General features: G+C 44.0%; 1 protein-coding gene across 11 annotated transcripts in view; it reads left to right on the top strand.

Annotated features, from left to right (window-relative positions):
• PTPRT (protein tyrosine phosphatase receptor type T) overlaps positions 1-8,289 on the top strand; it is a 469,312-nt gene extending 461,023 nt beyond the window's left edge. For all 11 annotated transcript variants that reach the window (XM_061441416.1, XM_061441421.1, XM_061441417.1 and 8 more), the window contains one exon: positions 593-8,289. In XM_061441416.1, coding sequence (XP_061297400.1) covers positions 593-646 — 54 coding nt within the window. In that variant the 3' untranslated portion in view covers positions 647-8,289. The remainder of the gene's footprint in view (positions 1-592) is intronic.
• Positions 8,290-13,294: the final 5,005 nt, after the last annotated feature.

A 13,294-nucleotide genomic window follows, 5' to 3' on the forward strand; every position in this document is an offset into this window, starting at 1 on the left:
ATGGATCCATCAGAGTTAAAATCAGTCCTATTTTAGTATGTGCAATGAATCCTCTGGTCCTGCTGCTTCCCTGAACAATGTCTGCCATGCCCAACTGCTTCCAGGAGGTTAAACTCCAAGTCGCCATCACCGTGGCTTTGGGGAGTGTGGGGATTTCTCTTCCTGTGCCTGCATACAGCCTGACACTTAATGCTGTGACATGCCTTGAAGCCAGGAAGGGAGAACAGACCGAGCCCCAGGCCTTGATCCCTGCAACCAAAGAGATAAAACTGTCCTGATTTGAACCATCCCAACTGATCACACTGAATTCTTTCCTCAGAATCAATGTGTGCAATGAGTGCTTGAAGCAAACAATGAATAGTCCATACTTTGGCTGTTGCTATGAGTGTTTTGTCTCTATGACTGTTTTTCTCTTCCACTGGTGATACCATCCCTTAGTAGTGCTTGCTCAGGATCGCGTGGAAAGGCAATTACTGTTTGCCTGGTGCTGCCAAATGGTGTAGAAAAGAAGGCATTTTTGGCAGCTTGCAAAATGAGGCTCTGAAGAATTTGCCCGTATCCTAATGCTGGTGATTTCTATTCTCTCTTTCAGGAACAGTATAGATTTGTATACGAGGTTGCACTGGAATACTTGAGTTCCTTTTAGCGCAGTGGAGGCATGGGAGCCTCTGGAATGCCAGACCCCAATCTCTGGCCAATGCTTCTCCCTTCTCCCACACTGGAAGGCAGTGACAAGCGTGGGAAGGAAAACCTCTCCTTCCCGGAGCAAGAGACTGAGACTGCACAGACCTGTCTGGATGGAGGAGCCGATGCCTGTGTCTGCAGCTGCCTGCTTTCCCTCAAACATCTCCTGCTTCATGAATAACCTCCTGTAAAAATCAGCAACACGGGAAACAGGCTCAAGACTGGACTTCCAATCCCCTCTGACTTCTTCTCTCCTCTTTGGGATTGTATTTTTGCTCTCCTTGCTGCAGAGTGGGGAAGGAATGAAACCCTGAGGAAATTCTCTTTTCAATGTCTCCTTTTTAATTTATAATTTTGTTCTCAAATCCTAGCCTCTAAGTTTTTAATTCCATGCAGCAGTCATTTGGGACAAATGAGATAGCCATAGGGGACATCGGAAATGGTTCATTACCATTTGTCTGCCTTCCCTGTTTATTTGTTTTTCCAAATGAAAAGGCCAACACAAGAGAAAAAAAAACCCAACCAGCCAACATTGGAATTCTCTTCTCATGTGTAGCTCCTTTTAGCATGAAAACAGATGGTGGACATGAGAAGCTGTTCATGGATTCACTGCCTTGGCTTCTACCCAGATGTTTCCTCCCAGTTTCTGCTAGGCTCCCAAGGCTGTGCATGAACCAGTTCCAGCTCTGGTCTGCGTTCCTTTCAGTGCTGGTGAAGCAATACCAGGAATGAGTTTCCCACGCACTTGAACCTTAAGGTTAAATATTTGCATCAAACAAATTGCATTTGTCTTGCAATTGGTAACTTTGTTACCACGTTTTTCAAGTATTTGCTGGGGTGCAGTGTGTTTGACGAACAGGGTATACAGTAGGTATTATTGATCATATACTATGTATTGCTATTTCTTATTTATAACTTGTATTGCTGTACAATACAAACTCGGGACCCCTAGTCACGACAGGACCCTGCTGAACTAGGCACTGTGCAAACAGAGGACAAAGAAGGTTCCTGCTCAGGAGCTTCTGAAGATAAGTCTTAAAATTGGGCTTGCTCAAGATTTCCTCACTATTTCCAAACTGTTGTACAATCAGATGCAGTTGAGTGATTTATTCAGACCTCCTTAAAAACAGTAACCCATCCAAGGTGCAGGAAAGGTGATGTACATACAGAGAAACCTATTCTGGCATGTGCTAAGGAGGGGTTAAACCAGCAACTCCCCTTCTCAAACGAATCAGCTTTTGTTTTATTCTGCAGAAATGCCTGTGCAAATCTCCTCCTTTGAAACAAACACCAGATGTGTTCTGCCATGTTCTGGATCTCACTCTGACTTCTCAGCAGCTAAGAAATTGCTTTTCTGAGGGGGGATGTTGCAGTAGTTAATCACTGAGATCTGCAGGGTAATCTTGGAGAAAAAATAATTGAATGAACAAGGCCTTACAATATTCAGTATTTCAATTTAGCCATTTATATATCTTGAGGGTGCAGGGATATGAGGCTGCTCTGTGTGTAAATTAGATTCTGGGAGATGAAGGTTTCTTCCGATACAGACTTGCTCAAAGATAGACTGAAGAGTTGAAGGAAACTCCACTTTCTTACCTCTCTCAGGTAAATACCTGGAGACTGTGCTGGGAGCTCTGTCATGTCAGTGCCTGGTACAGAGCATGCCAGGAGTTCCAAACAGGTTACTAATTCTGTATGTAAATTCAAAAGGCACCTCTGCTTCGTGGTCATTATTGTATCAATAGTCATGCCTTTACCTTGACAACGAAGGATGAAAATCTGATAAAAACAACTCTCAACTCATACAACATACCAGTATCTAACCAAATAGTTATCATCAATACCAGGACCTGCAACAGGCGAAGGAAGGATGCTTGGAACAGCAATAATCCTCCTCCAGAGTGAAGAGGAGGGGCTTCTTAGGATGCTGAAGCACCTAGCTCATATTCTTTTCGAGGAGCTTTGGATTCTTAAGAATAATGAAGGTTTTAAATGAGGTAGAACCAGATTCTTCCTGATGTAGCCACTATGCCCTAAAGTATCAGTGAGAAACCCTTCACAGGTGCCTCTGCTCTGCTTCTGTTTGGTCCTTTCTGTTGTCTGCATGAAATCATTAATCATAGAATCACAGACTGGTTTGTGTTGGAAGGGACCTTCCAGCTCCAACCCCTTCCACGGGCAGGGACACCTTCCACTAGAGCAGCTTGCTCCAAGCCCCTGTGTCCAACCTGGCCTTGAACACTGCCAGGGATGGGGAAATCCCCTTTAGTTCCTATTGGGGCTGTAGATGGATGTCTGGCATCTCATGAAACAAACTACTGGTTGTAATTGTTTTTTTGGTTGTTTTTTCCTTTTGCCTCTAAGAAACACAAACAATTCTGTAGAAGAAAAGAAAATGGAAAGCAAAGCAAAACTATGAGTTAAAAATGAGAAGGAAGACGTGTTTGTGTTCTGCTTACACGTGACTGGCTGCAACAGTGTAGGTCAGGAGCTGGGAGCCATTAGCAAAGAGAGAATCTGGATCCCAGAAAGGGCTTTTCCAACAACTGCCCAGGTAGGAAGAAGCTACAAGTCAGTGAAGTTTTTGTGCCTTCACTAACTCCAGAAGGCCAGAGGGAGTCATTCCCTGTGGATACTATGGAAATGGTCATTAGTAGTTAGCATAGAAACTAGCATAGTGATAGGGCCTCCTCATGAGTTACTGAAAGCACTGAGGGGAACAGCCAGGATAAAAGGACTAGACAGGTAGAAGAAATGGCAATAGGATTGAGATGTGAAGTGTGGGAGGTAAATCAAGGCTTAACAGTAGCATGAAGGAAAGTGAATTAAAAAGCCAGAAGGAAGCTCATAGGAGAGATGTGTGTGTGGAGAGCAGGAGTTGCTGGATGAGCAGAGCAGCACAGAACTTGCAGTGGAGTTATTTAAGGTTTTGAGGTAGGTTTGAATGTGCTTGACTGAAGGGCCAAGTCCTGTCTCATCTGACCCACAGCAGCACACCATGTGCTTTTAGCCCTCTGCAAATGCCAAGTGATGGTAGCATACACTGCAGGGAGAGAGATTAAGCTAAATTTTACCTTTAATTTGCAAGGAACAAGTTTAATGCTGGTTACCACAGCCTGTTAGTCACAGCTTATGATGTGGTGGTAACTGTGCTGTGTGTCTCAACCTTCTTCTAATGCCCACCATACAATCCCTGGGAAAGATGCTCAGCACACTACGGATGGTGTTGCTGTTATATCATCATGCTTTTGGGGACTGACCAGCTCCACTCTGTGTTAGCTCAGGGACCTTTATGCTGTTTCTTACTGGAAGATGCATGTATGCTGAACGGAAATTAATGATGAAGGGAATTGTGTGGCAAGAGAAGAGAAGCTCATTTAAATAACCTTATTACCTTGAGCTTGTTTAAACCCTAGAGAAAAGTCTGTAGCAAAATAGGTGACATGTTGGAGCAAGATTATGGGTGATGGGTTTGTTTATGCTAGGAAAGGGAGAAAATATGAGATGAGCTGAAGGAGCTTTCTCACTGCTGAAAGGTTTAATAGTCAAGTTGAGCTTTCCCACCTGAGCATCCCCTGCTGTGGTAGAAAGCAATAATGTACAGTAGAAAAGGTGAATTCCTCCATGTCTGAAGTTTAGGCTGATAAGATGTAACATTGACAGTGTTTGAATGGACATAATGACAAGAAACTTAGTCCCATTCAGACATCCTGCAGGAGTGAGGGAGCACTATTTATTGATAGCATAGCATTGGTCTAGTGTTTAATCTGAATTACAAGGGACTAGAAATAGGTAAAGAAGGATGGTTCAGGGGTCACTGACTCAGGGTGTAACTAACATCTCAAATTGTTAAGGGATATAACCAAAGCAGTGAATTCCAGAGCTATCTAGGCTGGCTGCTGGAGAAGGAAGAGAGTTGTCTGCAGGGGAAAGATAGAGCAAACCCCCTAAAAGGTGCAGTAGGTCTTAACAGTCTGTTCTTTTTGTAGTTCTCTGTGTGTGTTTGGTGGTGGTTTGTAGGTGGGGTTTTTAATCACGATCTCTGCAGGAGCTGTGTCCTTGCTCTTCTTTTTGTTTTGCCTTCTTCAAATTACCTGTAAGGAAAAAAGACTTTCGACCTCCTGTAAATAAACTGGAGGGACTTGTTTATTAACTGAAAGAAAAGAGAAGATGCAGGGGAGCACAGTGTACGTCTGAAGGAACTGAATCAGGACCTCTGGTAGCAAGCAAGCAAATGGGAATTTGGTGGTTTTATTTATGGCTGCAGTTTGAAATAATTGGTATTCTGTGATCAGGGCAGTCAGCAGGAGGCCTTTCAGTCTGTGGTTTAAATTCTTCAGCAGGGTTGCACAGAATTATCATAGAAATCATGAAGTGAGATCTGCCTTTGCCAGTCTCTGGTGGTTACTGTAATTTAGTCACATTTTAGCCATTGATGTGAGTTAAAGTTGTCCATTTTGGTCAGTAGTTTCCAACCTTTTATTCTGGATCTGAAAAAAACTCCCTGTAAAAAGAAAGCCCAGTGGCAATATAGACCCCACAGTAGTAGGTGTAAGCATGCAGATGGTAGACCTGCTTTTCCATTTACTTTTCACAGGCCCTTTAGAAGTAGTTTGTGGGATTTCCCTTGGGAATCTCAAGCCAGGGATTGCTGGTCACTGCTCTTGATGAGCTGTAGAGTCAGAGAAAGGAGGTGATTCAGAAAGCAGTTAAACCAGTTGCCATCAGGAAGAGAAGGAGAAGAAACCTCCTTTGGGAGAAATAAACATTGGAGAAGGCAGATTAACTGGAGTCCTGAAACAGGTGGAAACTTGCACTTTGTTCTGTCTCTCCTGCTTGCACAGCTACTCTTGTTTCTTACTATTCTGAGTTCATGCCGAGATCATAAACACCAGGTAATGCTGCATTCCATGCTGTGGAGCTTTACGGAGATGGAGCAGAGTGTTACAGAGGGAATAAATCCTGAGAGACAAAGATAAAATGAGGTTTGCTGGAGAGAGGAACCTGCAAATACGAGGTGTTTCTGCCACACTTGCAGAATTCTTATCAAGCCACCCGAGCACACACAGTCCTGGTTCAGCCCTGGATGTGCCAATGGAAATGTGCCACTTAGAAAACTTCGTTGTCCTGGAGTCAGTTTAAACAAACAGCTCTGTTACACGGGTAGCACAGTTAACGTTGGTATCTCCAGCTGGTGCAAGGGGCATCTGCAGACCTTGATGTAAGCCGCTGTATTTTCATTTGGGGTTCTTTCGTTTCTCTTCACTGTACACAGTTCAGTCAACCCTGGTTTGTTAGACAAGTAGAGCCCCATGTGGCAAAAGTTATTGAGCATAACCACTGCCTTTGGGTCAAAACCTCAGCATACCTGCTAGGACACTCTCAAAAGGTAGGCAAACTACTGCATCTTCCCTGCACAGACGTTTCCAAGATAGAAAGGGGGAGCCAGCTAATGAAAGTCAGGGGGACATAACTGAGTACTAAAGATTCTGTTAACCCCACTGTTCCCAGCTATTTAGATTTCAGGCTTCTATAGACATACATACATAATACACAGTTTAAATGCAAGTGCTCTTTCTTTCCCTGCTCCCCAAAATACCTAGAGCTCTTCCTTCATCAAGGGCAAGCGAACAGCATAGCAAGCAAAGCCCACTTTCTGCAGTTCTGCCACGGACCACTAGGAAAATCTGTCATGTATTATCTGTTCATTGACTTGGAAAAGTTATCATAGAATCACAGCCTGGACCTTAAAGCTCATCCAGTTCCAACCCCTGCCACGAGCAGGGACACCTTCCACTAGAGCAGCTTGCTCCAAGCCCCTGTGTCCAACCTGCCCTTGAACACTGCCAGGGATGGGGCAGCCACAGCTTCTCTGGGCAACCTTCATCTTCCTCATATACATACTTGAAGAATGTACAATTTGCTGTAACTGTCTGGCAAAATCATCTATTTTCATACACAGGGACCAAATCCTGGTGATACTGAGTGTGATGGGAAGAAAAAACCCCAAACTTGCTGACTTCCAGTGATTATGTAGTCTATAATCTTTATTTGCTCTGTTAAAATATTTTAAAAGCCTCCCCTGTAAAAAACCACCTCCCCTCAGCTGTCCTGCAGTTGGACTGACATAATGGTGAAATCCTGGCAGCTTTTCCAGTTTGTAGAAACATGAGAGACAAATCAGCCTTTCCACCCTCAGCCCAGTGCATGCAGCAGGTTTTTCACCACTATTCTGTTTTCAACCTGAGCCTTAAAAACCAAAATAATGCAGGAGACTGAACGCCGGATGCTGGTGTTCCCGTAGTGTTGGCTGGTGGGGGGAAAGAAAAGAAAAATGGCATGAGAAAAGAGCACACTAACATGTTTTCCTTGCAACTCAATTCAGCATGAGCTGTTTCTAAGCAGTACAAACATGAGCCATTCCATGCTACGTCATCTGCAGAAAGGATTTGCTTGTTGCAAGGGGAAGGTATGCAGTAAAGGCACCCCTCGGGACCTGGTATTTCATATGTAGGTATCCAACAGCACTGTGGTTCCTTTAGTGGAGATGCTTTCAGAGAGTGATGGTGATTCAGTGGAGGTGTTTGTCACTGGGAGATCTGATACCCTGAAGCACCACTCTTTGGGAACGTGAGATACCTCAAACATGTTGGGATCTGTTTCCTTGTGTGTGTCATTTTAATGGGGACCTCCAGGAAATGTTATTTCTGTGAAATTATGGAAAGGAGTGCATTTGGGGGATGGAAGTGGGAGTGTGGCCAGCACTTCACAAGCTTTCATGAACTTAGATGCTCTAACCAGACTCCCCAGAATGGTCAGTTTTTTGCATTGCTAACAGTCTAACCAGACACCATGTGCTAGACTTTCATGTACCTGGAGCAGAACTGGCATTACCCTCTCATTGTCCCTGTAGCCCTTTCTTACATCTCCAGCCCTTAAACACTGTACTTCTATGCCAAAAGTTGGAGCTGTATCCTTAACACATCCTCTAACCCATGTGGACTAACTGCATTGACAAAATTCACTCCCATATTGATTTAACCTCCTCCACCTCCTCCCTCCCCACACCACTCCTGTTGACATTAAACTGTATGAGCATCGCTTATTGCCACACCTGGCACTACTTCACACAGCAATGCTGTGGCTGCATCTGGATCAGCAGTATCCTCTTCCAGCTCCCTCGATGCATTTTGGCAGCAGGGAGGAATGCTGCATGAGAGAGAGTCTCTGCTGTTGCAATGCCACCCCCATCTGCCCCCCTCCTTTGGCCTTTATGGATTACTGGTGAAACTCACTTGTACAGTTTGGATGTTTGATAGATAAAGCACGTATGGAAAAAAAAGGAAAAAAATATAAATACAGAAATCTCAACACTGTGCATTCAGTGTCTTTCTAGCTTAAAAGAAGGAAGGTAAATAATGTCAAGTCAATGAATATCAGATATATTTTTTGACTGTACATTACAGTGAAGTGTAATCTTTTTTTTACAACTGCGAGTCCATCTTATTTATTCTTGTAAATGTTCCCAGACAATGTTTGTAATATGGGCTGTGTTGCAAATCCATAAAATAAATCTGTGATCTGAGAGTAATGTTTTACTAAGGACTCTTGTACTCGTGCCTTTTCTTTGCACTGAGGGACAGCGTGTCGCAAACAGCACTACTAGAAATGCTGGGGTGGTTGCATGGAAAAAAACAAGTGCAGTTTCTTTGTCACAGTGATGGGCTGTGCATCACTGATGTCATTCAGGAGGAGGTTGAGAGCAGCAATGGGCATTTCAGTCTGCCTGCAGATTTGGGGTCAGTCCTCTCAGAACTTCTGTGTATGAGAGCTAAGTAGTTATGAAAATTATAGTCTTAGCAGCATGGGTTAGAGTGAAGAATATTTTAGCAACGTTTTCTTTCTAACAGGTATTAATATATTGTTTCCTTGGTGTTCAGTGCTGAATAACAATTACTGATACTGAGCTTTTTGTGGTGGTTTCTGTCGACAGACACCCAGGGGGCTTTAGTGCAGCTGTTGCATGCCAAGCCCAAGCACAAGAGATGAGTGTCAGGAGGAGCGTTCTCACACGTTTCCCAGCAGGCTGTCATCTTATGGGCTTCTACACTTGTTTATTAACAGACCTTGCCACCCAGGTCAGCCAGTGCAAAGGAGTAGATCATAGGCAAGGCATTACACAAGGCTGCCGTGCTCTGAAGACCTCTTCTTTCCCAGAATACAAGCAGGAGTATGTCAAGGGTCACAGCTTGGAGTGTCAGAAGAGCCCAGTCGTGCCATGCTCACACAACCCAACTGGTAAGATCGACTCTTTCTGGCATTTTTCATTAGCCTTACTAGAAAAGTTAACAAATCAGGCACCTTAACAAGGACAATGTCACTCTTTTTCTTGAAGCATAGTAAACATCCCTGGGATCACCTTGGAAGCATACTTTGCTATTACTTTACTGTTTCTTTTTGTATGTATTCACTATTTGCTTTTGAAAATACTGCAATTCTTCACTGCTATGAACAGAGCTCTGTTTCTGCACCAGGTCTGAGTGTTTGGCTCAGATGCCTGTGGTTTTTCATTGGCCTGATGAAGCAAATTCCCCATCTTAATTGCAGTGAACGTTCAGATATAGCAACTGTTTATTCAGAGCATTCATTATAATGGGGTTAGACTGTGTAAAACACCCTTCAGTAACAGTTATTGTTATGCTAGGAAGAAGTTGACACCAAAGAACACCTTACCACAGCTCCAGATTGAGAGGCAGTTTTACCTGCTCAGCCCTAGCTTTACCAGAGACAGCTGGATGTTCATGGTGATTAATTACAATTCATCTTGGCACTTGATCCAGATTTATCCAAAATATTTTGCTGACACTTGGTAATAACAGCAGTTTGCATGTGTTGAAGGTAAACAGCAGAGACAGCTCTGCCGTATTCCAGATGGTCTTACAAAGATCCATGTTGAAATGCCAGCACTGAGAAACAGACACGAATTCACCTTTCTGTCCTGCTTTCTACCCAGCACAAGGGTAGTGGTGGCTTAAAGTGCTGGGGAAAGACAGATGCAGAAGCCTGAAACCCAGTGGGGTTCAAAGTCTTCATACCCTGTTCCTGCTGCTGTGACTGGCACGTGCCAGGGTGTGAATGCAGCATAGATTTTACCCAGGTGAGTCACTGCCTCCAAGTATCAGCTGCTGCTTTCCCATCCATCCATCCATCCGTCCGTCCGTCCGTCCATCCGTCCGTCCATCCATCCCTCCATCCATCCCAACATCCCCACCATGACTGGTATCATCACACGGATACTACTGCAAGGTCTGTCAAGTGTGACCGATGCTCTTTGCTGAGCCGAAGCTCTGGGTTTCACAGGTTAAACCTTTAACTATCATATCTCATACAGAACCGACTCTGCTGCTGCTGTTTAACAGCAGACTTCAAACCTGGGACTTAATCAGGCATGGCTGTCTACGTGATAGCTGTCCACGTAGAGAGGGAACATGAACAACTGTCTTGATGGTGAGAAAGAGGCCTCCCCAGAGGATGAGTCAGTCCTGAATAAAGCAGTCTGGGGCAGATGGGTTGGATTGTCCTCTGAATGTGTCCATCTTGCTCCACTGATTGAGTTCACCAGGTAACCAGTAACTCAGACAACTAATTCTGAGACAGCTGCAGTTAGACGAGGTTTGTTCCCCTAGTAGATACCTGTAAGCAAATGACCCGTGTCATAAATTAAATGGCATAAAGAGAGAAGGAACAGATTGAATGCTTCTTGCTTATGCTTGGAGATTCTTCTTCTGAGCCATGTAGCTAGGCCATTCCAGATCCTCTCTTTTGTCAAGGCTCACAGTTGAAAAAGATATTTTTCTTTTAAATGCTGTCCTATGTTAATCCTACTTCTGTACAATGAGGCATTACTTTAATTTACATGAACTAAACCAAATAAAAAGACGTGTACTTTTTCTCGTAATGATCTTGGGGTTTGTGACTTATTTCTATGACTATTTGTGCTTATTTTATGTTTCTCACTAAGAGTGTTTATAACAGGCTTGTAAAAGCTTACCCATAAAGTCGCTATATATCATGCATTAGTAGCTACAAAGCATTTATGCTGCAGGTCAATAGGGTTACTTAAAAGTCTGTAACATTTACTGATGTGTTTATGAATACCTATAATAGACTCTTTATGCCCAAAACAATGTAATGTTTAGTACTCCTTTATTAATACATCGTAGATGATATATAGCTAGGATAAACCATAACCTGATGGAATTTTCTGTGATGTAATAGAACAGCTTTTTTATTTCATGTAAAAATGTTCCCTCTAAAACGAGCAAAAGAAAGCCTGGCTTGCACAGAAAATCTGTGAAATATGCAGAACCTTCTTCTGGAGATGAATAAACCCAGAAGCCTCAGCAGGCTCAAATACAGGATGGACATGAGCCTTGTTCCATGTAGGATCAAGAAGATGAAGAGCTTGTACTAAATATCCTCTTATTTGAAATTTCTAAAGGTGTTCCTGGATGTATCCTTTCACTTGTGTTTCATTACTAAGTATGCTGAGAAGGAAGGTGATGTTAAGAAGGAGAGGCTACCAGTTATCACCTGAGCCTGTTCTGTAGGAAACTCTTATCACAGCTCTCAGCTCCACCATGGACTTACCATGTTACTAGGAAAGTGAAGTGGTTGGTATGTACAATGCTAATTTTGCAATAGGCTCCTCTGTTACAGTGCCTGAGTGTGGGATATCACGAGGCGATACCCAGATGGTTCTTTCTTCCAAGAAACATGCTGAATTGTGCTTGAACTAACTGATTTTTTCCATCCACAGGATCCATGTAGGACCCACCAGCAGAGCATGGACCTCCATGCAGGACTGAGGTAATCCAGTTTTCTGCATTGCTCTTGCAAATGAACCTGTTTGATCAGCAAAGTAGAGAAGCAATTGTTCGTACAACTGTGTGTGCGTGTGTGTGCTTGTCTGTGTCTTCCTGACTGGAAGGCTTTATTGATGGTGTTGGTACAGTCCAGGGTGCTGAAAATGGAAGAATGGGTTGTCTAGGAAAATGCTGCTGATGTGCAAAGAAACAAAACTATTGTTTATTCTGGTGCCATAGGAACTATCTTGCACAGGAAAATAACCTTTGACAAAAGGAGGTAATAAGCAACTCCAGTTCTCTGAGCTTGTGTGTATATGCGTTTGCTTATAATTACACCACATGGCTGAATGTGTGAATACACCAATTGTAAGTAGCCAGTTTCCAGAATGAAGACATTTTGTCCAGTGAGAGTGCTAAAACACTGGCACAGGTTGCCCAGAGAGGTGGTGGATGCCCCATCCCTGCAGCCATTCCAGGCCAGGCTGGATGTGGTTCTGGGCACTCTGATCTAGTTGAAGATGTCCCTGTGCTCACTGCAGGGCGCTGGACTGGATGAGCTTTGAAGGTCCCTTCCAACCCAAACTATTCTGTGATCATACCTGACCAGACCTCAGATGCTATCAGGGCATAAAAGAAGCCCCGTGGGCAACCATTTGGACTTGCTCCTCCTCAGAGCAGCGGGCTGCAGCTGGGGACTCTCCCCTTGGGTCAGGATGCCATCCAAGGCAACTCCTCCGGATTGAGAGCCTTCCCTTTTCAGGGGAGTGACTGCACTTTCTGCATCACTGGCCATAAGCTTGAAGGTTCAGCAGTGTAGAGACGAGCCCACGTGACATCCCAAATCTGTAGTTAATGGTGGTGGAGCTTTAATTGAGATTGAGCAGTAAATTCAGTTTAGCCTCGTTTCTTGGTTCTGTGGCCATTTGAAAGAATGATTCGTGGTGTGCGTTTTCAGCTGCAAACAGAAAAAGGCAAGAGGGGCTGGCAAGGCTGCGAGGAATCTGAGCAAACTCTCTCTGATCTGATGAATCCGACTGCCTTAAATATCATCTCTATTTTACCTCCATTACCTTTTAGTCACAGGATGTCACAGATTTTAGTGCCTTTCAATGAGACAAATCCCTCTTCCTTGACGCAATCCTTCCTTCAAGGGGCTTGGAGCAACCTGCTCTAGTGGAAGGTGTCCCTGCCCATGGCAGAGGATGGATCCAGAGGAGTTTTAAGGACCCTTCCAACCCAAACCAGTCTGGCATTCTGTGCTTAACCTAAAATCTCTGCCTCAACTGACTTTCACCTTCACCTGCTGATAAAAACGTACAAGGAGATGGAGAGAACTGGGTTTGATTTTCTGCACAGAGATGTGTTAGGTTGGTGCAGACAACATCAACATGGGGTTCTGCAATCCCCAACCCCCTTCAGCGTCAGGGGTTTGATTTCTTTGGCTCCACAGCCAAGCAGGATTCTAACAGACCTAAAATCTTTGGAGACTTGGATTTCCACTCAAAGGAGAGCGCGGGAACATTTTACAATTGTGACTACTTCAGGTCTGAAGCATGAAGTTACTGAGTCCCGTAAGGGTGTGATGTGCATCGCTCAGCAAAACACCTCCTAGCAAATGCACGCTCTCTGCCTCTTCTTCCCTGCCCGCTCTCAGACAGGGTAATTGCAAAGCTCTGAGTTGTGTTTGAAATGCTGCTGTTGAAATCTGAGTGTTGTGGTCTAGCCCTGCTTGTAGTAACGCT

The sequence above is a fragment of the Pezoporus flaviventris genome, unplaced genomic scaffold (assembly GCF_033815535.1).
Source record: "Pezoporus flaviventris isolate CSIRO_AGI_PZ_B2104156 unplaced genomic scaffold, CSIRO_AGI_Pfla_v1 ptg000213l, whole genome shotgun sequence".
NCBI lineage: Eukaryota > Metazoa > Chordata > Aves > Psittaciformes > Psittacidae > Pezoporus > Pezoporus flaviventris.